Below are 27,662 nucleotides of genomic sequence, written 5' to 3'. Positions count from 1 at the left end.
TAAAAAAAAACAAAAATAACATATTTAAAATTTAAAAGGACCATTTAACATCTACGATATATTTTCACGTGTTAATTTTACTATGAGCACGAGATAATATGGAAAACTTTGTTACTAATATGAACAAGAGTTCACGTATGTAAGTATGCGTGGAGTGTATCTGTATGTTTATGTACATGTATGTGTGTGTGTGTGTGTGTATGTCCGAGAAACAACTATGTTTGTACGAAGTTCAACATTTGCAAAAGTCCAGCGCTCGTACGAGAACGACGGTTATGATATTTGCGCTTGTAATTAAAAGTTCAGCTTCGTTACGTTCGTCTCTCTCTCTCTCTCTCTTTCTCTTTCAACAACCCCCTCTACCTCTCTCTTTCCTTTCCCAAACTGCGTTTTCCCCGTCGTCGTCGTCATCGTCGTCGTCGTCATCTCACTCTTTTCTCTTTTTTCCTCATAGAGATCTCATGTTATCGTTTGGCTACGTCGGAATTTTTCTTTCCTAACGACGTCGACGATGATGAGAGTTTGAAGTGAAAAATACGATGAAGGGAAAAGGAAAATTTTTTTCAAGAAAAACATCAACAAAATTAAATAATTAAATAAATATATATATGTGTGTGTGTGTGTGGAATAAATAAGAATCGTAAAAAACATATTTAATTATTGAATATGTAAACGAAATAATTTGTTGACGTCTTAAATGTACACTTTCTATACTAAATTAAAGTAACATATATACTCGAGGCTTAAAATATTTTTTCAAAATATAAAAAAAAATGTAAGCGAGAGAAAATTAGATAAATACGTTGGTAACTAGATTTTTTTTTTTTTTTTTTTTTTTTTAGGCTGAAATAACAAACGCGTGATTTGTCGAAAGATTTAAACACAACGAGGTATACATTTTTTGGGATAAAAAAATTCGTGTCTGGTAATTTCTTTTTGTTTCAAACGATGATACGACGTACGTGTGCCGCTTATGATACACATACTTACTTACCAACGTGCACGATGACTACTAAACACACATTTACATATATATACACACACTTATTTATATGATACTCGTAGAGCGTGAAATTCTTGGCCACGTGCGTGCGAAATATGTTTTGTAAACGCCCACCGTTAGGTGACTCCTATGCCCAGTACTCGCGTGCACAAATTACGAACCATAAACTACGACGTCGTTCGTCGTTCGTCGTTCGTATACTACCAACTTCGTGGCATCGTACCACCGAAGAATTTAGAATGAAAAATGTGTACGTGGGGAGAGAACTCGGTTATCGTTTTGGAAACTTTCCAAAAACTAATGTAAATACTTGATCATAATCGAGGACCAACTTATTTTCGTATTTATTTCACGACACGCGATTACGCGTTAAGTGTGAAACACAATTTCGTAATAATGAAGAAAATTAATATGTTTGAAATGAAATAATTTAATAAAATTACGCGTATAGGAATATATTTACTAATTTACGAATTCATTATTTCACATTTGAAATTTAAGTAAATCATCATATTTTAGGTAAACACACACACAAATTACAATAAAATAAACATAGGTTTACTTTAAGTGGTACGCGAATGAATACGTTAAAAAAAGACGTGTAATTAAAAAAACCAAATTAGTGTAAGACAACAGGTAAATATCACAATATACAATAGTACCTATTATTACAATTTACAATCATTTCCGTTAACAATCAACGTAAAACGATATTAGCGTTTAATGTTTAGAACTAAAGCACCGTATTAAAACGACTAGAAGATAGTAGTGTAAATTCAATGCCATAACATTCTCAAATGACCGACAAAAAAAAGAATAATAATATAAAAAGGTACGTATATATATATATATATTGGGTCGGGGAAAAAGTTTCTTCGTATTTTACGGATAATTGAAAAAAGTGATATCGCGAGAAACCGAGTACAGTTTATTATTAATCGTGATATCGGCAAAAAGAGAAACTTAGTAAACGTTTCGAAAAATCATTCGAAGAGAAACAAAATCAAATACGAAATACGAAAAGAAATAAATTTGTATACGAAAGACTAGGATGAAAAAATATTACGAAGAAACTTTTTACCCGACCCAATATATTTGTGAACCGTAGAAGGAAGAGAAGATGCTAAAGCTCGTTGTGTCGGTTCTCGTTCGTTTCCTAGTACTTAATCTCCTCGGTTTATCGGCCGTGAGTGCACAAGCGAACACACACAAACACAGACACACAAACAGACACATACGAAAGCAGCTTGTTATGGCACATCGTGGTGCGACTACGGGTTAAACGAAATACATTCGCGTTCGGGGGTAGCGGGTTAAGATCTCATTCTCTTTCCTTTTCTTTTTTTTATATCTCATGTTAGTTGTGCAGCTGACTCTAAACTATGACTTTCGAATAGCATTGCTAACTTAACACTAAATAAATAAAGAAATAAAGATAAATAATATAAGCTTGTTATATAAAATACGAGCCAGTAATATCGTCCCATTAAACTATTTAATAAATCCCATATGTAATACTCTCGTTACTTTCATACAATAATAATACGATAAATACTCAGCAAGGAGGGGGGACGAGAAAAAAGAAAAAAAGAAAATAAACAAATTGCACGGTTAGAATTCAAAGGATTCGTAATGCCAGGCGACGATCTTTTTTTCTTCTTTTTCGAAAAAAGATACTCCGATAAATGATAACATTTTAAACGAGACAGGTTGAAGTAGTCGAGGTCAATCGTTCTCGGATTGAAAATCGTCGAAATTCGCGAAGCTTTCAATTAAATAAATGCAAATACCTATACGTTTTTGACCGTTTGCTTCGATATACTCTTTTACTTTCAAATTTTTATGAAAGTCAGAGAAACGAAGAAAAAAAGAGAGAGAGAGAGGAAGAAGAATGTTCGTTCTGGTTAAGTCTGGGCATAGTCAATCGATTTTGAAGAGGACTGTAGTGGATAAGAGAATACAACGAGCGCATTCAGCTTGCAAACGATGAAGTGCACAGAGTGACTCAATGACGGATGAACTTCTCTCCCTTTGCACGGCTTGTGTCACGACCCTTCTTCACCTCCTACCTCTTCACCATCCTCCATACAACACCACCACCACCACCATCACCATCATCACCACCACCACCTCTCCTTCTCTTCTTCTATTTCTTTCTCTTCTATCTCTCTCTCTCTCTCTTTCTTTCTTTCTCCTCTGGTTTCTCTAGTAGTGTAGTCTACTACTCTGATCTTCTCTGAATTCTGACACAGGACGATTCGGTGTCTGCTCTCGAACCCGTACCGTCTGCTTTCTACGAGTGCACAAGGGCACATCTACTGGGTGTCCTCATTGAAACAATATTTAGACCAATGTAAGATCGTTTTCTATGTGCTTAATAAGATTTGATTTGTTTGTTATCGTTTAGTGAATTATTGCTATATCATATTTATTTATAATTTAATATATTTTTTTTTGTTAATATTATTTCTTCATTTTTGTATGTATTATATGTTTAATCTTTTTATGATAAAAATAATTTAGAACAGTTTCTTATATAATAGGACTAATAAGTGTTTTAATAAAAACTAGAAATGAATGACCCTTTTTTCTTTTTTTATGAGACAGTTGAACGAACATATTCTTACTTTAAACAATGATAACATTATATTATTAAATAAAAAGTAAAACGATCATATTTCATAAAATAGACTTTCCATCGAGTATTCACAAATTCTTTTATAATCCGACATAAAAGTGAAACGTTGACGTTCAAATTTCGATAGCTATCGTATAATAAACTTGTACGATCCAGATATAACCATTTTCGATGAAAAAAAAAAAAAAAAGGAAAAAAAAACGCGGTATGAATATTAAACGTTTTATAGAACCAGCCTATAGAAAATATATTTCCTACTTTAACAATGAAAGGATAATTAATTAAATAAAAAGTGTTATAGTAGAACAATCCTATTATAAAAATAGAATAGATTTTCCATTGGAGTATCACAAATTCTTCTTACCCTGACATAAAAGTAACGTTGACGTTTAAAACTGGGTCGGATAGATTAAGTACTTACTTATGTACTTACTCACTTACTTGTTGGTCGATACTTTCGGGTTACACGTTACATACACACTGATGTTAAATGTCACGGGTTGATATCGATTATATTACTCTCTCTCTCTCTCTTTATATTTATTATATATATATATATTTAATATTATAATTTAATATATTATAATAATATATTAGATATATATATTATATATATATATCTAATATTATATATTTAGATAAATACTCTTTGATTAAACAATAACGAAAGTGAAAATCATTTGATATTCGATGCTTAAACGTAGCACGAGATACAGATACGTGTAGTTGCATGCTTAATAAGGAATCAAGCCTTGTGCTGGGCGTAGGTCTGGTTTATTACTAGTGGGTATGGTCGGAATGGGAAATAGAGAGAGCGAGAGAGAGAGAGAGAGTAATAAGTATGCGTTACTACGCAACGTGGTCTAACACCTACATTTAACTTGATTCCTTGTTTTACATCATATGAATCAAGCTTACTAAAATTTCACCATCTTGTTACTCTTTACGTTTTTAGTTTTTTTATTTTTCATTCTAAATATATTATACAATTGAAATAAATGAATTATTAATGTATCCTAAAAGTAAAAAATGGATGAAGAAAAATAAAATGATAACTAAAGTATGTATGCAAAAGATATTACTGAACGTTATTAATTCACGAAAATAGAAAAATTTGATCGTATCGTTCGTGAGTGATCAATTACTATATAGTGCTATTAACAAAATTTAACGATATATATTATATATATTTTTTTTATAGTAAATTCACAATAATATTCTATTCAAACGATATGGAAATTTGTCGTTCTATTTCTATTTAAGTTTCATTTTTGTTTTTTCTTTTTCTATTTTTATGATCTGCTTAACAAATGTTCCATTTCTATTGTACTTTGAAATCTCCTCTCGTTTTGATTTGAGAAGATAACAAAACGATAGTTAAAGAATATTAGAAATGAACATTTGCTAATTACTACGGAAATAGACAAAAATAATATCGGATAATTAAACGATCGGTACTTTCTATTTCGTGTTAATTAAACCTATGAACCAATAATTGGATTGCTTTCGTGGGATTACGATCGAAACGACGAAAGCAATATTTTTACCATACCTATACCTACTTACCTATCTACCTAACTACCTTTCTACCTAGTGCAAACAGATTCGACCCAATTCGAATATTCTATTCCTATCGATACTCGACCTAGCTTGGCCTATTATCGACAATATTAAATCATCTTTTCTACGTGCATTCGTTAAGATTAATCGTCAGAACAAACTAATCGATCTAATCGTAATATCTCCTAGGTATATATACGAATATATTATTCTCGAGATTTATGTACGCGTAAAAAAATCACATAAAAAATCTAATTATTTCGATAAAAATCAATATTCGACAAATTAAAATAACTAAATTAAGGGGTTATACGCAGTTAGGATTTTCAAAAAATCGATTTTTTTTTTTGCATTTTCGGAATGTACATATATTTAAGTATATTCTCTGAAAATTTCAAATCGATCCGACAAATATTCTTCACTTCATGTAAGCTGCAAACAAAAATTTTTAACTATGTGTAAACGTCTCTTTGAAACTTTAAATGCGTTTTTCTCAAAACGGTATTTTCAAAGTCGGTGATCTCGATTTTTCAAAAACGGCTTAACCGATCGGTTTCGAATTTTTACACAATCTTCTTAGATATATTCCTCAGTATTAAGTATAAGGAATAATTTTTAAAAAATTTATTACTATTTTTTTGTAACAATTTAGAGCGAAAATTTTAGTCAAAAACAACAACTTTTTTCAAATAGACGCCATTTCGTCATAATCAAAATTTTTATTATTCCTTGGTTTTAATACCTGCATTAATCTATCCTTTAAAAGAATCCACCATATTTTTTAATTTCGGATAATCCAAACCGCCAAAATGGAGATCACCGCCAAACGTCTTTTTTAGAGGACGTTCAGGAAATCATCTACAGGAGCAGTGCAGATTAATATTTTACAGAATCGACGCGCTATTGTATTCTCAAAGTTCACTCTATTTGAATTACCAACAATTTTTTTTGAGAAATAAAAACTGTTTCTAGAAAAAATTCATGAAAATACGTCTTTTTCGAGCCTCGCAACTGCGTATAACCCCTTAAATTGAATGTCAAAATAATCGATACGAACAATGTACGCTAACTTGTGTTAATTATAATTAATTAATTAATTAATTATATTAATTATAATTTAAACTATTAAAACTCCAGTTTGAATTTATAACGAAACGATGAATGCGCAAAAGGGTTACTTCCTGTGGTAACGGAGTTAAGAAAAGAAAAAAAAGAAAAATAAATAACGCGTTCACGCACTTTTGCTCAAAATTGATCGAAATCGTGCGTACTTCCTGAAACGAGTTTTCGAACCATCTCGAGCGTGTAAATAGGGTGTCCTCTTTCGAGAAACGAAAACGTCGACGACGACGACGAACGATGATCGCGAGAAATACGTCGTTGAGTGTCGTTAAAATTCTATTTGCTTATCTACAAAAAAATAAAAGGAAAAAAAATGTTAAGATAAAAAAAAAAAGTTGCGATGGTGTTTAATTATTCTCGTTAAATCGATAGATCTCGAAACACGTTGATCGATTTTGTTAACAAAAAATCACACGATGAAGTCAAACTTTTACACGTATATAAGAACAAACATACGAGTATAGTAAATCTCGTTCGTACTACCGTTATTAAGTAGATACGCACTATACATTGGCGTAGAAATCGTTAGAAATTTTCTATGTCTGCGTAAAACGTTTACAATAATTTAAAAAAAAATATTTTTTAACACTCAAACAATTGATAATTGAAATATAAATGAAACATCAAAATTATGCTGCAAGATTTTCTTCTGCGAGATTAATTTGTCTTATCATTCGTGACACATTATATTATCTCTAACAATAAAATGTTATTTCGCAATGAAATTTATATGAAATTGAAAAAAGTTTTCAATAAATTTTTAAATGAGTTTCTTAGCGTGTAATAAGTATCAATGATTTATAAAATGTAGGTTGAGGGCAAGATATTCATATTCTTACGAATCACTGCGTGCAACAACTTCTTTTCCTTTGTATTATATTATTCAAATTATTATCCACGTAACTCTCTCGATTATTCCGATCCATCCAAGTGTAAAGAAAACGAAAGCTGAATAATAATAATAATAATTTGCGAATGAAAATGCGTTTCGAAATTATATAACATTACTCGTTATATTTACAATGATCTCACTTATGTATAATATTTGTATAATTAGAATAAATTCGCATAATTATTCCCTACGTGTATATATCTTCCCATCCGATGTATACGAATACATCACATTACCTATATGTATACATAAATGCGCATAATTATAGTAATTAACGTTAATGAATGAAGTGGTATGTAAAGAAAACGAAGAAATTAGTTAGATTCGACGCTGTTGCGGGTGTCGCACACGTGTCGTAGAATAAACCTGGAAACAACTCGTAGAATGCGGCTTGACTTCCGTCCAAAGAAAACTAAAATAATAAAAGAAAAGAAAAGAGAGAAAAAAAAAAAGAAAAAAAAAATTTAACATAAGTGCAACAAGCACGTAGATACTGGTACGCACGTACGTATGTGGCTTGACGATGATCGTGCATCTACCTGAGGAAACCAGGAACGCGAATAGTTCTTCTTACCAGCTGCCAACCCGTAAAACCCGTAATAAGTCTTTGTGCTATCCGCGAACTAGCCTAACGATCTTGTCCAATAGCAAAAACTATTTGCGAAGAGAATCGAAAGGATTGCTGTGCTAGACGAAGGATGACCGTGACGACAAATTTTTTTTTTTTTTTCTTTACTTATCTGTGCATCGCGAAGGGTGGTCAATTTTTGTTTTTCTTTTCTTTTTTTTTTTATAATAGAAATCCTACTCGATCTTTCTAAACGGATTCAAATATTCTAATGAGTCGCGAAGAATATTTTTCTTTTTTTTTTTTTCATTCGTAAGTAATAAGAAATATATAACTGTATATAACATAATTCAAATTGATATGATGTTACAAATTTGCATTATTATTTTTTTAAGGGATCCCTAAAAAATTTGCTGGTATTAAAATTTTTTGTAAAAGAAGTTTTAGATAAGAAAACAAGTAGTACGATGTACGACATATCTTAAATGATTGTTAATTAATCGAAAAAAGTGTGTATTGTAATCTAAAAACGTTAATTTACCTTTTGAAGTACCTTCCTCTTCGAAATCAAACAACAGAGTGAGACGTTAGTCCTCTGTGATAGTACTTTTATTAAACGTTGTTTAAATGACTTTCCATAAGAGAAAATTTTATTGATTTCGAGTATTATGTACGTTATACATATACAACCTTCGAAAAGTCACATAATCAACATCGAATAGAAGAACTTTGATAGATGACAAAAAAAAACAGTCTAACGGTGGATTTCGAAGAGGACGGTGCTCCGAACATATACTCGGTGCTTTTAAACAACAATATACAGTTCCTTCGATTAATTAACAATTATTTTAATTCTTTAATTAACTAAACGTATATATAGGATCATTCTAAACGCACATACGTTGGATTAAACGTTACATACCTATTCACATATTTTTAATATTAAATAATTACGATTTGATATTCTATTAGACGAAAATTTTACTCTCAAAGTCATCGCTGCACAGGAACGTTAAAACAATCAAAAATATTAGTAAAGTACAGTACTGTATTCGATATACCTTAAATTATTGTTAATTAATCGAAAAAAGTGTGTATTGTAATCTGAAAACGTTAATTTACCTTTTGAAGTACCTTCCTCTTCGAAATCAAACAACAGAGTGAGACGTTAGTCCTCTATGATAGTACTTTTATTAAACGTTGTTTATATGACTTTCCATAAGAGAAAATTTTATTGATTTCGTGTATTATGTACGTTATACGTATACAACCTTCGAAAAGTCATATAATCAACATCGAATAAAAGAACTTTGATAGATGACAAAAAAAAACAGTCTAACGGTGGATTTCGAAGAGGACGGTGCTCCGAACATATACTCGATGCTTTTAAACAACAATATACAGTTCCTCCGATTAATTAACAATTATTTTAATTCTTTAATTAACTAAACGTATATATAGGATCATTCTAAACGCACATACGTTGGATTAAATGTTACATACCTATTCACATATTTTTAATATTAAATAATTACGATTTGATATTCTATTAGACGAAAATTTTACCCTCGAAATCATCGCTGTACAGGAACGTTAAAACAATCAAAAATATTAGTAAAGTACAGTACTGTATTAGATATACCTTAAATGATTGTTAATTAATCGAAATAATGTGTATTATAGTCGAAAATCACGGAGTATATGTTCGTCGTTCTATCCTCTTCGAAATCAAACAACAGACTGAGTCGTTAGTCCTCTGTGATAGTACTTTTATTAAACGTTGTTTATACGAATTTCCCAAGGACTGCGCACGTGCGTATAGAAGAAATAACATTCGGAAAGTCATATAAACAACAGTCAACGTAAGAAATTTCAACGACTTTCATAGATGACAAAGAACTAGTCTAACGTTGGATTTCGAAGAGGAAGGTACGTCAAATTTATACTTCTTGCTTTTTAATTAAAATATAACAATTTTCTTCGATTAATTAACAATTATTAACGATATTTCGAACATTCTCAAGTTACGTCACATCCCCCCCTTCTCACTCATCTTTCCATAAACAAATACATCTCGCAATAAGTATCGATCGACGTATCTCATGCATACAACACACACGCACATACAAACACACACACTCAATAATTAAACACTAAACACCTTCCATAATTTTGCAACAGTGGTTTCGATCTCATTCTCTTTTCATGTAGTTTCAATAAAATTTGATCGTTAAAACTGTCGTCTAGAAAAATTTCACTTAAAAAATATTATTTCGAAAAAAGCGCAATTTTGCACTAAAGTTTCGTTGTTCCAATTTGATCGGCATCTATTCGATGAAAATAAAGGAAACAAAGAGATAAGAAAAAAAACCGGGAGAAAGGATTAACGTCGAAATCCTCACCATCGAGATAATCATAATTATTCATTGGTGTACGAAACGCGCGAGTGGTTCGATCGATCGAAAGCATCGATATTGCCTCGTTAATTAGGTAGTCCCAAAGCATAATGAGGAATCGAGAGACTAACCACCATATCGGTTCTACATATGTTCTACCTACACCCGCCGTTCATTATACCATCCGGCTTTAAACTTTGACCGAAATAATTCTAATGATCATTTATAAAATTGCAACAATACGTATTATGTATATATATATGTATTATATTTCGTCAAATAATTCAATTATATTTTCAATAATATATAATAAATAATAAATAATATATATAAATAATATATAATAAAATATAATAATAATTCAATCATTTTTAATACTTTATATTAAATTTGGATAAACAAAAATTTATTTCATAAGTATTTTATAAAAAAAAAATAAACGGACAAAATAAATGTTTTTGATTCGATATTTAATTTCATTTCGATATATATACAATGTAATATTTAATTTTAATTTTAATTTTTGTATTTTTCATTAGAATTTTCTCATTTTTCATTTTAAACTTTCTATAGAAAATTTAGAATTTAAAATTTATATATAAGAAATTGAAATTCCAAAATATTGTCTCTCGACAAATATAGAAACCAGTAGAATGTACGTAATGCGTGTAGTTACTTGCCAAGGTTGCGTTATATCGCATTATACCAGATCTAAAACGTGGACATATTTTTCCAACGATACTAAAGTCGAACATATCGGAGATCTAATTTCCGAGGAGAATAAAGTAGCGATGCGTATTAACGTAAGGAGAACACGTAGAGCAACGTTTTCACGAAAGGAAACCGCCCATCCCCCCTCCCCTTTCTCCTTTCCGTGGAAAATGAGAAGTCATTTCCCCGGAGTGTTGGCTTCTCTTAAACTCGAAAAGAAAATCGCTAGCATAAGAGCAAACATGATCTTATTTTTCAAAAACATTTTCGACGTAGTACTTTCGTGTTTTTTCTTTTTTTTTCTTTTTTTTTTTTTTTAATCGATCTTCCTTTTCTCACAGGGCTTATTTCTGTACCGCAATTTTCTTTATTCATATTTTGTTTTGTTTTGTTTTGTTTTTTTTTTTCTTTCCCCCTTAACTTCTTCTTCTTCTTTTTTCAGTTGGTAGGTGCACGTTGAAAATTTACCACGAAGAAGATATTTTTGGTGACTCGTCGCGGTAAAAGCTCGACGCCGTTCGTTTTAATTTCTTCCCAAAACCCCTCCCCCCTTCTCTCCCCCTTTCCCTCTTCTACCATCCTCCAAATATTTTTAATTAAGCAACTTAAATAGTAGAAAGTAGGTACTCTAGGTTCTCTTTACACAAAATTCTTGCGCTCTGCTAATTGTGAGCTTTCGAAATAACTCGCGCGCGTAACCTGTCTCTTAATAACATTAATGAAACTTTCCTCTATTATTCTCTTCCTCGAAGTACTACCACCACCTACCTATTCTCGAGTCTTTAAACTCTTAAGAGAGGCTTCTCCTTTATAATATTTGAATTTAACCGATAATTCATTATCTACTCTCGAATATAAGTGTAATCGGGGAGGAATTAAAAACACGTTACAAGTTGAATCAATTGAAAACATTTCTAATCGACAAATATTTTCTCCATACATATATTTTATATCTAAATAATAATAATAATAATAATAATAATAATAATAATAATAATAAATTAAAAAAAATATACATATATAAAAATATAATAAATAAAACAATGAAAATAAAATATAAAAATTAATAATAAAAATAAAATAAAATATAAGTAACATTTTTCAAACAAATTTTCTCCATATATAATATATTTTATATCTAAATAATAATAATAATAATAATAATAATAATAAATATAATAAATATAATAAAAAATAAATATAATAAATATAATAATAAATAATAAATATAATAAATATAATATAAAATATAATGAAAATAAAATATAAAAATTAATAATAAAAATAAAATAAAATATAAGTAACATTTTTCAAAAACAAACTTTTATCGAACAATCCAATAAATAATTCTGTTATCTAATTTCAATCTACTCTTGAAAATGTTTATTAATTTAGTTAGATATTGTAGCGGATATTTTCTAGTACTATCAAACGAGTAATATCCATTTTTTTACTATACTAATTTTGACTAGTCATTTAAACGATTTATCCGGTAATAATAATCCATTTGAAATTGGCGAGATAGGAAGAAGAACTTAAGGAAGAACGAGCATGCACCGGTCTTCCTCGAGAGAGCCATACCGATCTTAAATTTCTCTTCGATTTAATCTTTCTCCCCCCCACCCCACCCCACCCCCCTCTCTCTTTTATGCCACACGTTATTTCCTTCCTTCGCGAAGTATTAACCCGGTAGCCTACTTTATCAGCGTGTCGACGGCCTCTGAAGGCTTTCGAAAATACTTTGCTCGCGTATCTCTAAATTGTATTTCTTTTTCTTTTTTTTCGGTAAGAATGAAACCCTAGTCGTAACACGTAAAGATAAAACCAAGGAAACAAGATAACACTGGACGATGAAGAATTCCCTATTTCCTTCGACGCATTTTTCCTTTCTTTCGGGTGAATACTCTTTTTTTGTAAAATAAATAAAAATCCGCCTAAGTGTGTGTGCGCATAAAAAATATCATTCGTTTTAACTTTGCGTGGAAAATTTTCGATCGATATTAAATTCTTATTACGATAGTATCGATAAATTATTAATAATTATTATTTCGAGCTTGAAATAATTCAAAATACGTCGATCGTTTATTCGACAAATTATGTTGATCAATATTGACCGTATAAACGATGTTACTATTTTCTAAATAAAAAGACAAAAAAAAACCCCAGATTGAAAAGATATTGATATCGATATTCGTTCGTTTGACAAATTGATAGACAAATTGACAAAGTCAAAGTGAGTCAACAGTGATGAGGATAAATCATCAAATACCTTTGATCGAATCAAATAGCAACGCATACGGGAAGAAATGGGTTTTGGAATAGGGACAAAACATAGAAACGCATAGAAAGGTTTTATTCTACTGTTAGCAATGTCTCGTCGTTCTCGAATATTTGCAATTTTACAAGAGTGGCCTGGTTTCCTTTGAGAATTGCTGGTAATCGAGAGGAATCCATGGCAAAATCTTACGAGCTTACCAAAAGAGTTATCCGCAAACTCGTATATACTTTCGTAACCTTTTTAAGAGATCGTAACGATCGTATAAAAATGATGGACGAGTTTGAGTCCGATATCAAACGTCGATGTGATATTATATCAAAAAAATGAAAATTATTATTAATTTGTTAGAAAAAAAATTAATTAATTGAACACTCACCACCTCGGCAACGTTGCCGGAACCCTCCCTCATGCCATCTCTGTCCGTTCGTCCTCCTAAAAATAAAAGTGAAAATAAAAATAAATGGGAACAAAAATGTTTGTGTTTCTTTTTCTCTCTTTTTTTTTCTTTTCTTTTCTATTTTTTTTTTTTCTATTCATTCAACGGAAGAGAGATGTAGTTCAAGAGAACACGACTGCATCCCCCCTCTTCCTTGATCTTATGGTATCTATTTCTCTTCGATATTAGTACTCTCATAGAATATCCAGGCCGATCGACACGCTCGAACGATGAAGAAAATCAACGAAAGAAGAAGAAGAAGAAGAAGAAGAAGGAAAAATAGAAAAAAGGATAATCGACACCGCGAGAGAGTACCGTGTGCTCGGCTAACCGGAATCACGAGTAGTATACGGGGTGTCCTAATAAACTAACATAAAACTAACAGTTTCAATATATTTTCTATCCATTTTTTCCAATGCTACGACAAATATTTGTTTCTTTTTTTTTTTATTTATCTAATTTCAATAATATCGAATAAATGATAGATTGGAAATAATATTTTTCTATTTAGATTATTTTATTGAAAATTGTAATAAATATAAATTAGTATCGGAGAGATGATAATATAAAATTGAATAATCGTACGATGTAAAAAGAATTGTTTTATGGGTTAATAAGTTTTTATATAATTTGCATGACCTTATTAATAATCATTTAAATTATATCTCACACGATGGTTTAGATAATTTCATAAATATACGTAGACGCGGATTGAAAATATCTCAAGCTTGTATGTGATTTAAAATAAAAAAAAAAATAAAATACAAGTAGAGAAAATTAAGTAAGCATATTTTACATTAGTCACATATCAGGTTATTACACATTACTATTTTTTATTATTTTATTTTATTATTATTTTATATATTATTTATTATTATTACATTAGTCACATATCAGGTTATTGCACGCACCGAAAAAAATTAAAAACGTAAAAAATTCAAAGAACCCCACCTACTTGGAATACATTTGAGTAAGCAGGAGAGTTGGTAAGCAAGTTAGTATGAAGTATATACGTTAAAGCTTCTGGTTATGGTAATACTAGTTGGTTTAACTTTCAGTTTGGTCTCCAATATGATATTTGAGCTGACTCCAATCACTTCCAAGAAACGACGAGGGATACTTAACGATATTTGTATAACTACACTTTTAATTTGACAATGAGTTATATACTTTCAATCTTTTTTTCTCTCACAATCTTAGAGACGAAATCTTGACAAAAATCAGTATACCTAAAGCTATTGAGTAATTTTCGAGAAAGTATTAAAAAGAACAAAATAAATGAAGGGTAGCGTGGAAAAGGGCTTTCGATAAACGTACCCTTGGTAATCCATCATGTGTCGTCACTTAAAAATCATCTTTCTATTTTAAACGTGTTTAAACATTACCACCACCATCGTTGTACAAATTTTCGAATCATTTTTCTTTGAATTTAGACGTTAATTTAGATTTAATCAACAGATTTTGATTTATTTAATCAGTATTTTGAAAAATAAATGGTTATATAGGGTTTACGTTAGTTTTTGTATTATTTTTTAATAAGATTCTAATAATATAATATTGATAATAATATTAATATTATATTTATAGTATCGAAATCAAAAGTTGCATCAATGACATACAAACTTGCGCAACGAGAATTGCAATTTTCGATCAATGCAAACAAAAATCAAATCTTTTTTGTTAACGTTGACGTTTAATTGATATCAATGTAATTAGTGTACATATGAATTATGCATGAAAAATGATATCGATTAAATTGTCAATTTGATTTCTGTTACAGATGGTGACTCGTTGAATTAAATTTTCCAAAAAAGAAAGAAAAATAAAGAATTAAAATTGCAGTTCTCGTTCGTACCAATAAAAATATTTTGTAAATATGTAATAATATTTTATTACAAATATTAACTATTTATTTAAAATATACTGATCAAAAATGTTATTATATTATAGAGATTTTTTGAAAATTAAAATCAATTCATTCCTTTATTGCTGACAACAATTATTTCAGTTCGAACACGAACAATGCCTCGTAAATCAATCCCTCTTTGGAGCATTGATAATTCAATTAATAACAAAATAATTAAAGGAGTACTGTAGTAACGTAAACCAAACTGGGACACATATGTACACATACATATACAAACATATATACGTTTATATATTCCCTTTTGTGTATTGGTATCTATGAATACTCTCTTTCCAATATCCACAAGCGTACATTGCTTGTTACCCGAGAGATTAATTATCGATGACACTAATTATCGGGAGGACAAAAAGGGTCAGAAAAGGATATACGATTTAGTCATAAAAAAAAAAAATAAATAAATAATATTATCTCGTTGTCACGATAAATTAATATAATTTCGTGTAAAATATGACAAAAAGATGGAGAAATATTTGGATACATTTTTAATATAATCGGTCGATTAAATAAATAATGATATTTTATATTAATAATTTGTCAATGTTTGTTCAATTGAATGAATAAAAATAATGATAAGAAAATGAATGCAAGAGTAAAATCATTTTCTTGAGAGGATAATTTGGCTTCGGAAGAAATTCGTCGACGGGTCGTAAGGTGAGCATACCATAGAAAGGCACGAAAAAAGGAGTTCAACAATGTACAACTAATGTTGGATAAGTACGGTTTCGAGGCACGGGTTGCACCTTACAAAAGGTTCCTACTACATATACTTTTTATTCCTACCGAAATTCCAGGCATTCTTCGACGACGTAAACGAGGGACTTTTAGGGGATGCTCCGAAGAGAACTAACTGCTCAGGTATACATCGCTGTTAGGTTTTTAAATGAGACCTACCAAATAGAGATTCTTCCGTCAAATTCAAAAGGAAACTTTTCTATCGTCCGGAAAAAAAGCCTCCGCTCTCCCCACCCTCGCCCCATTCTTTTTCTAAGATCTTAGAATCATTAAAGGGAAAAGAAAAAAAAAGGAAATTTCTACTTCTCCTCTCCCCAAACGAACTAAGAATCGAACGAAACTGAATTTTTGGTTATTTCTCAAACGCGCGATGAATCATCGTTAGGAAAATATACAGGGTGTATAAGAAAGAAAAAAAAACATATAAATGAGATCCATGAGAATACGAAAATTAAATGTTGAATTCCTAAGTTGGAAGACTTTCAAGGAAACTATTAACATTACGATAAATTCGTATCATAAATTGTGCAGGAGGATTATATTTTGGTTACACCCGGTACGTGGACGCGGTCTAAATGAGACCCATCAAACTAAAATTCTTTGATCGAATCAAACAACCCTTGTTGTATCATCTAATAAACGCATTAATATAATATTTATCCTCGGAATCTCGAGATGATGATGATGATGCTGCTGATGATGATGACGATGATGATGATGATGAAGAAAAAAAAAAGGAAAATCTTTTTCAATTTTCTTTTTTTTTTTTTTTAATGATCGATTTAAAACGACCGAAGTGCGAGTCGGTTTAAGCTTTTTCTTTCTTAGACAATCAATGACCCATTATTTACGTGGCTTCTTTAAGGAATGTGCCAAGTCGACGCGTGATGAGAGTAAAATGTTTGCCTCGAGACATTCTTTACGTTCGATCTTAATTTTCTAAGAACGTTCGTTACGTCCCCTAAGAAGAAGAAGAAGAAGAAGAAGAAGAAGAAGAAAAAGAGGAAGAATTCTATTCACTATTTTATTCGTACACGCATATGTAAATAGATATGCATATATGTGTCAGGAACGAACGAATTGTTATGCTATTTCTTCTTTTTATTATTATTATTCTTATTCTTATTCTTATTCTTATTCTTCTTCTTCTTCTTCTTATCGCGTGAAGAAGGTAATAAGCACGAGCTAGGAGAATAAATTTTTCAAGACGTCGAATTACGGCGTAAATTTTAACAACGGTTTACTCTCTTGCGTTAAGAGATAATTATGTTGAGAATCGCATCGCAAACTAAGCACGCGATATCGCGTGTAGGTTAACGCAAATGGCGTAGGTACTTTCTAAGATGAGCTGATGTTTCTGCTTCTGCTTCTACCGTTGTTGTTGTTGTTGCTGCTTCTGCTGCTGCTGCTGCTGTTGTTGTCGTAGTTATTGTTATTATTATTATTATTATTGTTATTATATCTATTACTATCGAATATTGTTTGTTATTGTTCTTATTTAACGATTACGTTACTATGTTTTATCGTATTAAAAGTAAAAGTAGGTTGAGAATAATCCAGATGAATATAACAGAGGTGCGAGATATATTATAAAATGAAAAATGAATATAAAAACCAACAATGGTGTGGAAATGAGATGCGTTGCGGTCCTACGATCGCAACAACGTAATCCTTTCATCTCGAGCGTGTCGTGCAACAAAGTAAGTAAATAAGCGAGTACTCACGTTTCCACTCTTTACCTTATCTTATATCTTTTGTAACATTTTTTTTTTATTTTATCTTTATACTTTTAAATATATTATATATCACGCTGCACACGCGAATATCAATATGTTTTAGTTTTCAACGATAAATAAATCATGACAATTAAAAAAAGCTTCCGAGTTACTTGTTCCCCCCCCGTCCCCCCCTCCACCCTTTTACTTCGGATTATTCTCATTCCTTTTTTTTTGCTTTTTCATTCGTCGTTGAATACTAATGGCAAATTATTTTTCAAGTAGGGACAGAGAGAAAGAGAGAGAGAGAGAGATAGTTGAAAATAGAAAACGTACAAACTTTCTATCCTTTGTGAATATTTCTATGCGATGTTCGCATTTGAAAAATGAATCCGATCGTGTAGCTACCAGATGATGATTCGAGGATTCGTTCAAATATTCTCGTCGTAACTACCTATCGGATTTTACTCAGAGAACTCACCTCTCTCTCTCTCTCTCTTTGTCTCTTTCTCTCTCTGCTTCGTTGATTTCCAAGTGGATATCTCTCTGCAATTTTCATGCTTTTGCGTTCGAGTACCCACGAAGCACCGTTAAATGGTATAATTTCTTTTTTTTCTTTTTTTTTGGGGGATTTCACTTTACCTCGAAATTCGTTCGGGTGTATCCGGTATCGCGAATAGACGAAAAATAGAAAAATTTCGAGATAGTTACACCACGAAAACGATAACTTTGGAAAAGGAAATAAGAGAGAGAGAGAGAGAGACAGAAATAAAAATAAAAAATGAGAAAGATAGAGAGAGAGGGGAAATGTATTTGCATTCGTTACACTTTCGGCAAAGTCTCGTGGTGGTTAGAAAAAAAAGAAATAAAATTACATTTAAAAGTTAAATCGTGACCGCTATCGTATAAGAGGAAATTTCAAGCACGAGGGGATGTGTAACTTGTAAGATAAAAAAAAAAATATTAAAACATAGGAAGAGAGTGGGAGGATCAGAGTGGATCATATTTCATGGTGGAAGATTTAGATCCCATTAGAGAAGGCTATACACAACTAGTTGATGCCGGTTTGAACGTAAATACATAAATAGACGATGCCTCGAGTCGTTGCAAATGGTTAGAAAAATGTTCAAGCGGTTCTCGCGGATTCATCCGTTACGGAATACGATTTTTATTATCTAACTGTAAGAGATATATCTACGGGAGCGTATAGAAATGACGTATCCATGTATTCGAGTATTTCTTATTCGTATTAGAATTTAACACAATAAGATAACGAGAAATAAATATAATGAGTAAAGAAGGAGGTAAAGAAGGAGGTAAAGAATGAAAAAAAATAAAACGATACGTTATACATATACATATATATATATATATATCCTGTAAATCCTCGTCAAGGCTCGTCACACGTTTATCCTATTCCCATTCGTAAGAATCTGAAAAGAAAAAGAGAAAAAAAAAAGAACGAAGAAAAAGAATGAAAAAAAAAATTCCCTTACAAACGAGAGATTTACAACGTTTAGAAAGATAATCAAAAATTGCATACCACGAAAGGTTCGTGATAAAAGTTTAATTAAAATTGAAAGAGGGAAAAGATCGAATGATGAGGAAAAGGGAGAAAGAAAGAAAGAGAAGAAAGAAAGAAAGAAAGAAGGTTTAATTTATACTTGGCGAAAATGGCGGCGATTAATTTACCGAGATAGCTCGTCTCGCTTATAGCTAAAGAAGTTTCGACTTTGTATAGAGAACTATGTGTAGTACGTATACGCACCTGAGAAAGAAATACAGAGAGATGGTACTCATCTGCACCACGAGCATGAAGAGAAAGAGGAGTGAAGGAGGGAGGGAGGGAGGAAGGTAAGAGAGAACGAGAGAAGGGTAAGGATGAAAGAGAGGAGGAGGGGGAGGAGGGGGGAGGTAGAGAATAAAAAAGGAAAAAAAAAATAAGGAAAAAAAAGAAAAAAAGAATAAGAATAAGAATAAGAAGAAGACGAAGAAGAAGGATTTCGCGCGCATGCGCGTCGCGCGAAACGAACCGAAGTTCGAGTGTTTTAAAAACACGCGAGAGGCGACGAGTGGGATTTCAAGGTTAGACGAAGCGAGATACTCGAGGCTAAACGGAGAACCAACGGGGGTTTTCATCCGTCCTGTACTTACTTATATACTTACATTCGTGCGTGGTCTCGCTCATTCGTTCATTCCCTTTTGCCGCTTATATACTTGCCTACCAACTTCAGAGAAAGAGAAAAAGGGAGAGGGAGAAAGAGAGAGGGAGAGAGAGAGAGAATCTTTGGCAAAAAGTTGCTGAGACGACGGATCTCGCGTCGTGCCGCGTTCCTTCTTGTTTTCCACGAGCTAATTGCAGAGCTATACTCACTCCTCTATACTCTCAAAGCTTGTATCTCGCGAAGAAGAGAGAAGAGACCTCCTTATCCGGAGGGCTAAGGGGACTTCGAAAAATCCTTCGATAGCAAGCAAGCAAGCAAGCAAGCAAGTAAGCGAGCAACCGAGCAAGCAAGTGAACGAGCATGGTCTCGATCGTAAATTTCAAGACAACCTCGTAACTTTTCGATCGTCAAAGCTTCCTTTATTTTCCCTCGCGGACTGACTCGTATCGCGTCGTTCATCCATCCATCCATCCTTTGGTTCGTTGGTTCGTTCATTGGTTCGTTTCATTCGTTTTGCTATAAACTTTTTCCACGAACTCGCGCCTTTGTATTCCATTCCATGAATTCGATGATCTCGAACCCTGCTATACTTCTACTTTTTTACTATCATGATTATTCTACGATACGAATTGTATAATCGTATATGTATGTGTATGTAATATAAGATTATATATATATTGTCAGTAACCGTAAATGGTAAGACTACCGATTAAGTATTTTGTGAGTTGTGCGCAAGGTGTTCTGCGCGGACAGTTAAATATCAAACTTGAAATTGAATTGTACAATCGTTGTAATAGATATTTATAAGAATGAAATTAGAAAAATTTTATTACATAACACAATACGTAATACACAGAACAAATTACGATCAATGAAGAAAAATATAGGTAAACAATAAGAACGAGAAAATTTTGTACTTCATATTCGAAATCAGAATGTTTTACCTAGTTATTCTTTTATTTCGTTCGTTCCTTCTATTGAATCCTAACGAGACGCGTATACTAACTCTTTTGAAAGCTTCTCCTCGCATGTACCACTTACCGTATACAACTCCTCGATATCTGGATAAAGAAGGGAAGAATTAAGAGTACTTTGGTAGAAACGTGCAATTTGCATTTATCCAAGATCGATAACGATTTAATCATGAAGAAGAATTAATCTACTCGAGAATAGTCCCCATTCAATCTTTCTTCTCGATTTACCTGGCCCTCTCTCACACCCTTTTATATTTCTTCCTATTCTTAAACGCAATTTTTCATAATCCCGAACATCAATAAAGTTCAATCGTTTCAGCAGGGGGATCGAAACTTGAACGGTTCTTAAATTTTCTTTCTAACAATAAGCCAATGCTCGCTCGTTCTCTTCCTCTTTTACAACTTTTACTCCACAAACCCTTCCCTTCCCTCACCCCATCCCACCACAACCCCCGCCCCCGTTTCCCACGACACTCCGCGAAATGCGAGACAATTAAATCCAATCCAGGTACTTCCTTCGTTCTCCAAAGTAATCCAATTTGTTAATAAGATTAGGGTCGTTGAACCTTGTCTATTCGATCACTCGAAACCGTATTTTCAAGGAGTTATATTATCTCTGAGTGAAAAATTTATCCGTTTATCTCTGGTTATATCTCAGGTAGGCGGGATAAAGGACATAAATCAAATTTTTGTCAAAACAGGATTAGTATGCTAATCCATCCGACTGTGCTGTTCCTTTTACCAATGGTATCTACATGTGTTTTTTTTCATTTAGAAAGCTAAAACTTGATAATACGTTGAAATTTAAATACCGTTCTGTATAATTTGTTGCAGAACGGAATAATTTGAATTTATACTGTTTTGTTTGTCCAACAGAAATATGTATATAAATATATATATGTATATTAACTTTAGCCTCTGATACGTACAGTTTTAATTTAAAAATCAAACATGATTTTACATTCAAATTTAAATGGTGTGCGGTATTTATCATTTTCAGATAAAATATGTGCCGAGCTGTAACACTACATTCGTCCCGTTTATGTTATTTAGAAAAACCATAAAATATGAACAGGATGTTACAACCTAATATTTGAGTGAAACGTTTCGCAAAGAATCGCGGATGCCGTGGGTCTCATTGGGAAGAAACAATAGAGAACGATGGAGAAACGTTGGACCGGTTGGTGGTGATTCTCTGGCTGGCTAACTCGTAGTCGGCTTGTGCCCAACGATGTGACCAAGGCTAAGAACGTTAAACCGCGAGAGAATTTTTACGAGCGTACACGAGTATACTTATCTTTTATCGAGAGAGACGAAAGACTCTCAAGGCCGATTTCGTTTGAACCTAAGCCGAATTGTCAAAATAGAAATTAACAACGGACTACTATCTAAAACTTATTATCGATTATTTTTCAATTTTACGACTTTTCGATCTTTTTGAATTAGAAATCTTTTCTTATCTTTTCTTTTCGAAATCCAACTTACCAGAATAGATAAAACAAATGTTTTGTCGTGTTCATAAGTCGCCTATTTTGATTCTGAATAAAAATTTATACGTACGAGCGAGTAAATTTATTTCTCTCCGGTCTTGGGCCAATAGGAGAGTAAATCTAAATCGTGAAGGGTTAGAGAAAAGAAACAACATATAATAAATAAGGCGAACCGCAAAATGGGTTTAAAGGAGAACCTTCTTTCTTCTCTTCTATGTTCTCGTCGTCGTCGTCGTCGTCGTCGTCGTCGACTCGCATTCGTCGAGAAAGAGAAGAGACGTCGACCTTGAAATCGAAGCCGAGTTAACGAGAATCTTTCGGCGACACTCTGGTATGCGACCGCAGTAAATGTACCAAAACCAACAAGATTCCTTTCCCCTCTTGTATACTCTTCCCCGTTCCCGTGGGTAGAGAACGCGGTTTACGTTTATCGTCGTGGTACGCGATGTTCAAATCTGTGTCTGCTGCGCCATGTTATGTATCCGGGTATGTTGCGGTATAAGGACGAAGGCGAGTAACGCGATACGAAACCGCGCGAAATTCAAAAGTCCGAAACTTTAGTTTCGCCAACTTTCGGATCGATAACAAATAAACCACCTATCGAATTTTATCGACTAACTTTTAGAAAGTTATACTCCCTATGTAGGATTTATCAATGACGAAAATATTATAACCGCGTGAACCGTATAATTATTCGACAAATTCGAATTACCGTTACTTTCGCGCGCTCGAATATTTCAATGCATACGGTTGAGATTGAAAAGTTTCGAGCCTACTATAAAATTCATTTATTTTCTTTTTCTTCGGTCTCTAAAACTAACTTTTATTTTACAAGATACAAGAACAAAACTTGTCAACCACCTTTTTTTCTCGTATTACATAACATTTAGCTCTTATCCTTTCTCGTTAGAAATTAAAATCGATCTAACTTTTGCGGTATGCGATTAAAATGGATTATTTCGGTTAGAGGGAATTTAGTTAGGCACTCACCTTTTTTATGAACCGGCAAAATCTTGGCGATCCTCGAGTTGCCCGCGTAATCCAGATCTCGACGATCGCGAGCAACTCCAGCGTTCCTTGCAACCTCCTCCTCCTCCTCCGCCTCCTCCGCCGCCTCCTCCACCACCGCCCCCTTCTCCAGCTCTTTCCCCTCGATCCAGTATTTCGTTCCTTCGACACACACAGTCGTCTACTTTGCGTTTCACTCCGCTACTACTATTCCTACTACTACTACTACTACTACTACTGCAACTATTTCTATCACTTCGAAAATGCAACAACAACAATCATCGAATCACTGCAATGCACCGCAACACCCTGCGTACCGGTTACGACGGAGACGATCTTCCGCAGTAATATCGCGATTTATATCCTCTTATCTTTTTTTCTTCTGCACGAGATGCACTAACCTCACACGTATAAACATCAACGAACGAACATGATTGCACAAAAAAATATACACGAACACACACACACACGCGCGTTTGATTTTAACCGAACAAGTCCAAGGTTTGCCGGTGGTTGTTTCACTTCCGAAAAAATCACCTTGACTCTTCTTCTTCTTCTTCTTCTTTTTCTTCTTCTTGAATTCTTGGTTTTTTTTTTTTTGGTAATCTTTCTCTTCTTTTACACTTGCTTCCTCAGCATCGAGTTTAAAACGAAATGCATGAACGAGATCCTCTTTCGTCGTATCTTTCTTCTTCTTCTTCTTCTTCTTCTTTTTTCTTTTTCTTTCCAGTGGAACGTACCAACCACTTCACGAAACGACGAGGACAACGACGAAGATGAGGAGGACCAGGACGAGAACGAAAAGCGCGCGCTATTCGTTCCGTTGTACCCTCTCCCCACTCCGTTCACCAAAATCCCCACGTTTTCTTCCTTTACCGTTTGAACAGTTTTCTTTTTCCGTTAATCTCAGCAACATCAACGAGAAAATATAATCCAAATTGCTTTATTAACTCGATCGAAATATGATATTAATCTTCCAGATAGAATTCCAAAGTGAGACAAAGTGAGAAGAGGATAAAAAACAAATCAAATTAAATTCACTGTACACCTTACACGAACGAGGACGCTTCGATGATTCGGTTTACGAAGAGGGAGGAGGTGCGCTCGCGGAGACAGAGAAGAACGAATAATCTCATTCGCTTATTTCGCCGATTTTTCTTCTTCCTTATTGGATGACGCACTTTCGATTAAATCCTGACAACGAATGGATGATACGTACAGGTTGTTAGAAATACTTCGGAGAAAAATACCAAAGTGACCACGACGAAGAAGAAGAAGAAGACATTGGAAGCGAGGAAGAAAGATAAAAAAAAAAAAGAATTATAAAGAGAGAAGGACGACGGGTACGAAAGTACGTCACACGCACACAGGTACAACACATACACTGTATCTTTTACAGAGAATCAAGAATTCTTGATTCACTTCTTTTCGTAGTTGTCTTCTTTAAAGATTTGTTTATGCGTACATAGAGAGATAGAGGTTAGAAATATAAACACATAAAGATGCACTATAGACGTAGAGAGAGAGAGGGGGGGGGGAGTTAAACTGGACGGAAGTAAAGGAAGTAAAGGAAGGAAGGAAGGAAGAAAGCGCGCGCGCGTGAACGCGTACGATGGCTCACAGCGACGCGCGATCGTGGCGGTCGTCGATCGAACACACACACACACACACACACATACACACACACTCGCGTTATTCCCCCTCTCTCTCTCTCTTTCTCTCTCTTTCTTTTCTCTGCTTGTTTTCCGTTCATACACGTTCGTATATACGTTGAAATACGTTCGGTCGTTCGTTCGGCGGTTGTCTCGTTGTTGTGGTCGTGTTACCACTGCTAGCAGCCAGCCACTCGTAGTCGATCGAGCGAGATCGACGCTTTCCTACCGATGAAATACGACTTTTGTCGATGTGCCCCGACGTTCCTGTCTCTACCACCTCGAAGTTTACGAAAGACAGAGAGAGACAGATACATTCAGCGAGACAGGTGGGGAAGGAGAAAGAACGAGAGAAAGAGAGAGAATTATACGTGTATACGAATAGAGGAAGTTAATGACGGAATGAAAATCAAAAATAGGATATTTATCCTGGTTCCACGTAATGTCCGCCGTCGTGAGAAGTTTTAGTGTGCTTACTGTTTGGCTACTAGCCGATTGGATCGGACCGGATCGGACCGTCCGTCGTCGGACCGTGCGTACGGCAAAGGTAAGTAAGTTAAACTGAGCACCGGCGCGCCTACGGTAAACGAGATTAAAGCCCCGTACCCGCGGTAACCTAACGCCAACCAATCACATTTGAGGTTTGTACTACTTGACCAATGGAGAGAGAGTATTCACCTGGCGAACGGTTAGAACCCAGGTGCGGCCGTTAAGGCGCCATTGCCTGGCGTTGTTGGCACGTTACCTGTTCTCCCTCTCTCTTTCTTTATTTCTTTCTCTTTCTTTCTTACTTGGCCAACGCGGCATCGTGAGGAAAGAAGAGAAGGGGAAGGTGTATGACAAGGAGAGAGAGGCTTTGAGAGACCGGTGCGCACTTGCGATAGAAAGAAAGGCAAAAATAAAGATAAAGAAAGACAGAGAGAATGTGATACTCGGCGAGTCGCTAAAGAAACTCGGTGATAGAGCGAAACGGACGACGAAAGTGGCCCACGATCGCTGAACGAGAAACAGAAAGAGGGAGAGAGAGAGAGAGATAAACAGCTAATTTATTATACTTTGCTGCGACATAAGCTCTGTTTTCTACGAAGTTGAAAAGAGATAGAGTAAGATACACAACGGTGAGTCTAGGTATCGTATTAGAAATAGTAAGATGTTAATCCTAAAGGAATCTAACACATATCTACGGTGATAGGATTTCGATTTGAATGGAAGAAAAAGAAAAGAAAAAAGAGAGAGAGAGAGAGAAAGAGAAAGAAGATGTCCGTGAATCTCCGCAAATCTCCCGCCGTGTCCAGTTATTACGAATCGAATTCGCTCACGATGACTAAGTTTCTTGGTTGTGTTGTTGTTCGCTTATGTTAGAAGCGACGAGGCATCTTTAAGGTCTTGAGCATCCTCGTAACTCGATACGCCGGTTTCTCCACGGTTGGCAAACCATTTTTATTTTTCTTATTTTTCATCTCTTTTTGTTGCATTTACTTACTCTCGCTGCTGGCTCGTATTAAAGCGAACCTTCTTCTTCTTCTTCTTCATCTTCCTCTTTTTCTTCTCTTCGACTTTTCCAACATTCACGACACGTTATAATATATGACATACACGTGTATATTATTTTGTTGTACGTTCCTACGAATTTAAAATAGTTTACAAGTTGCAAGAATGAAAGAAAGTAATTGTATCGATCGCGTTTGTACAAAATTGACTCGTTTAAGATCTACTTCCTCTATATTTCTTTCTCGTTTCTTGTTTATTTCATCCTCCTATTTTTGTTTTTTTTCTTTCGAGAACTTACGTGCAATAATCGTTCTCGCTTGTGTCTCCGCGAAATACGAACCTTCCGCGAAACGCATATACCGGCTTTCACGTGATAATATTTCATCGACACGCGAGACGTACGTTTCCCGGAAATATGTACATATGTAATTCGAAGAAGGCGCGGGTTGTTCCTCAACAGATTCTACGTTTGTGTCTTTCTCTCTCTCTCTTTCGATTATGTTTAAATAGCTATTTGAGCTGACCTCTGCTGACCAATATAAAAACAATATTTTGTCTCTCGTAACCATTACGATTCAATGATTCTTACTATTACTTCATTCATATATTTATTTACTTATGTAATAATTCATTCATTCATTCATTCATTCGACATTACGAATACTTTTTGAATAAATTAAATTGAAACAATTCTTCTCGACTGATCAAAAGTTATGAAGTTATTAATTTCTGTGATTGAACAATGATCGAACTACCAAATATTTCCTGTTTTCATATTCGTTGATTTATATATATATACAGTTTTATTTATTATTGTTAACTTAGCTGTATTAATATTAAACCTGCATTACTGTAAATGTAAATGTGTTAAACGCACGAAATATACGTAATACGTAATTACATT

General features: G+C 33.5%; 1 protein-coding gene and 1 long non-coding RNA gene across 2 annotated transcripts in view; both read right to left on the bottom strand.

The window, feature by feature from the left end:
• The window catches only part of LOC122524760 (putative uncharacterized protein DDB_G0289263), a 120,299-nt gene extending 96,622 nt beyond the window's left edge, over positions 1–23,677 (bottom strand). Inside the window, exons 1-2 of the mRNA XM_043647179.1 lie at positions 23,598–23,677; positions 13,545–13,600 (exon numbers count right to left, since the gene is read on the bottom strand). Coding sequence (XP_043503114.1) covers positions 13,545–13,577 — 33 coding nt within the window. The 5' untranslated portion in view covers positions 13,578–13,600; positions 23,598–23,677. The remainder of the gene's footprint in view (positions 1–13,544; positions 13,601–23,597) is intronic.
• Positions 23,678–23,995: 318 nt separating this feature from the next.
• Positions 23,996–25,814, bottom strand: LOC122524759. Its single transcript, XR_006305617.1, has 2 exons — positions 25,745–25,814; positions 23,996–24,809 (listed from the first exon to the last, which is right to left on the bottom strand). It is a non-coding gene; the product is annotated as an uncharacterized LOC122524759 (long non-coding RNA).
• Between the last annotated feature and the right edge of the window lie 1,848 nt (positions 25,815–27,662).

This window comes from Polistes fuscatus, unplaced genomic scaffold (genome assembly GCF_010416935.1).
Source record: "Polistes fuscatus isolate 324 unplaced genomic scaffold, CU_Pfus_HIC Scaffold8, whole genome shotgun sequence".
Lineage (NCBI taxonomy): Eukaryota > Metazoa > Arthropoda > Insecta > Hymenoptera > Vespidae > Polistes > Polistes fuscatus.
This window is presented reverse-complemented; position numbering and strand designations above follow the sequence as displayed.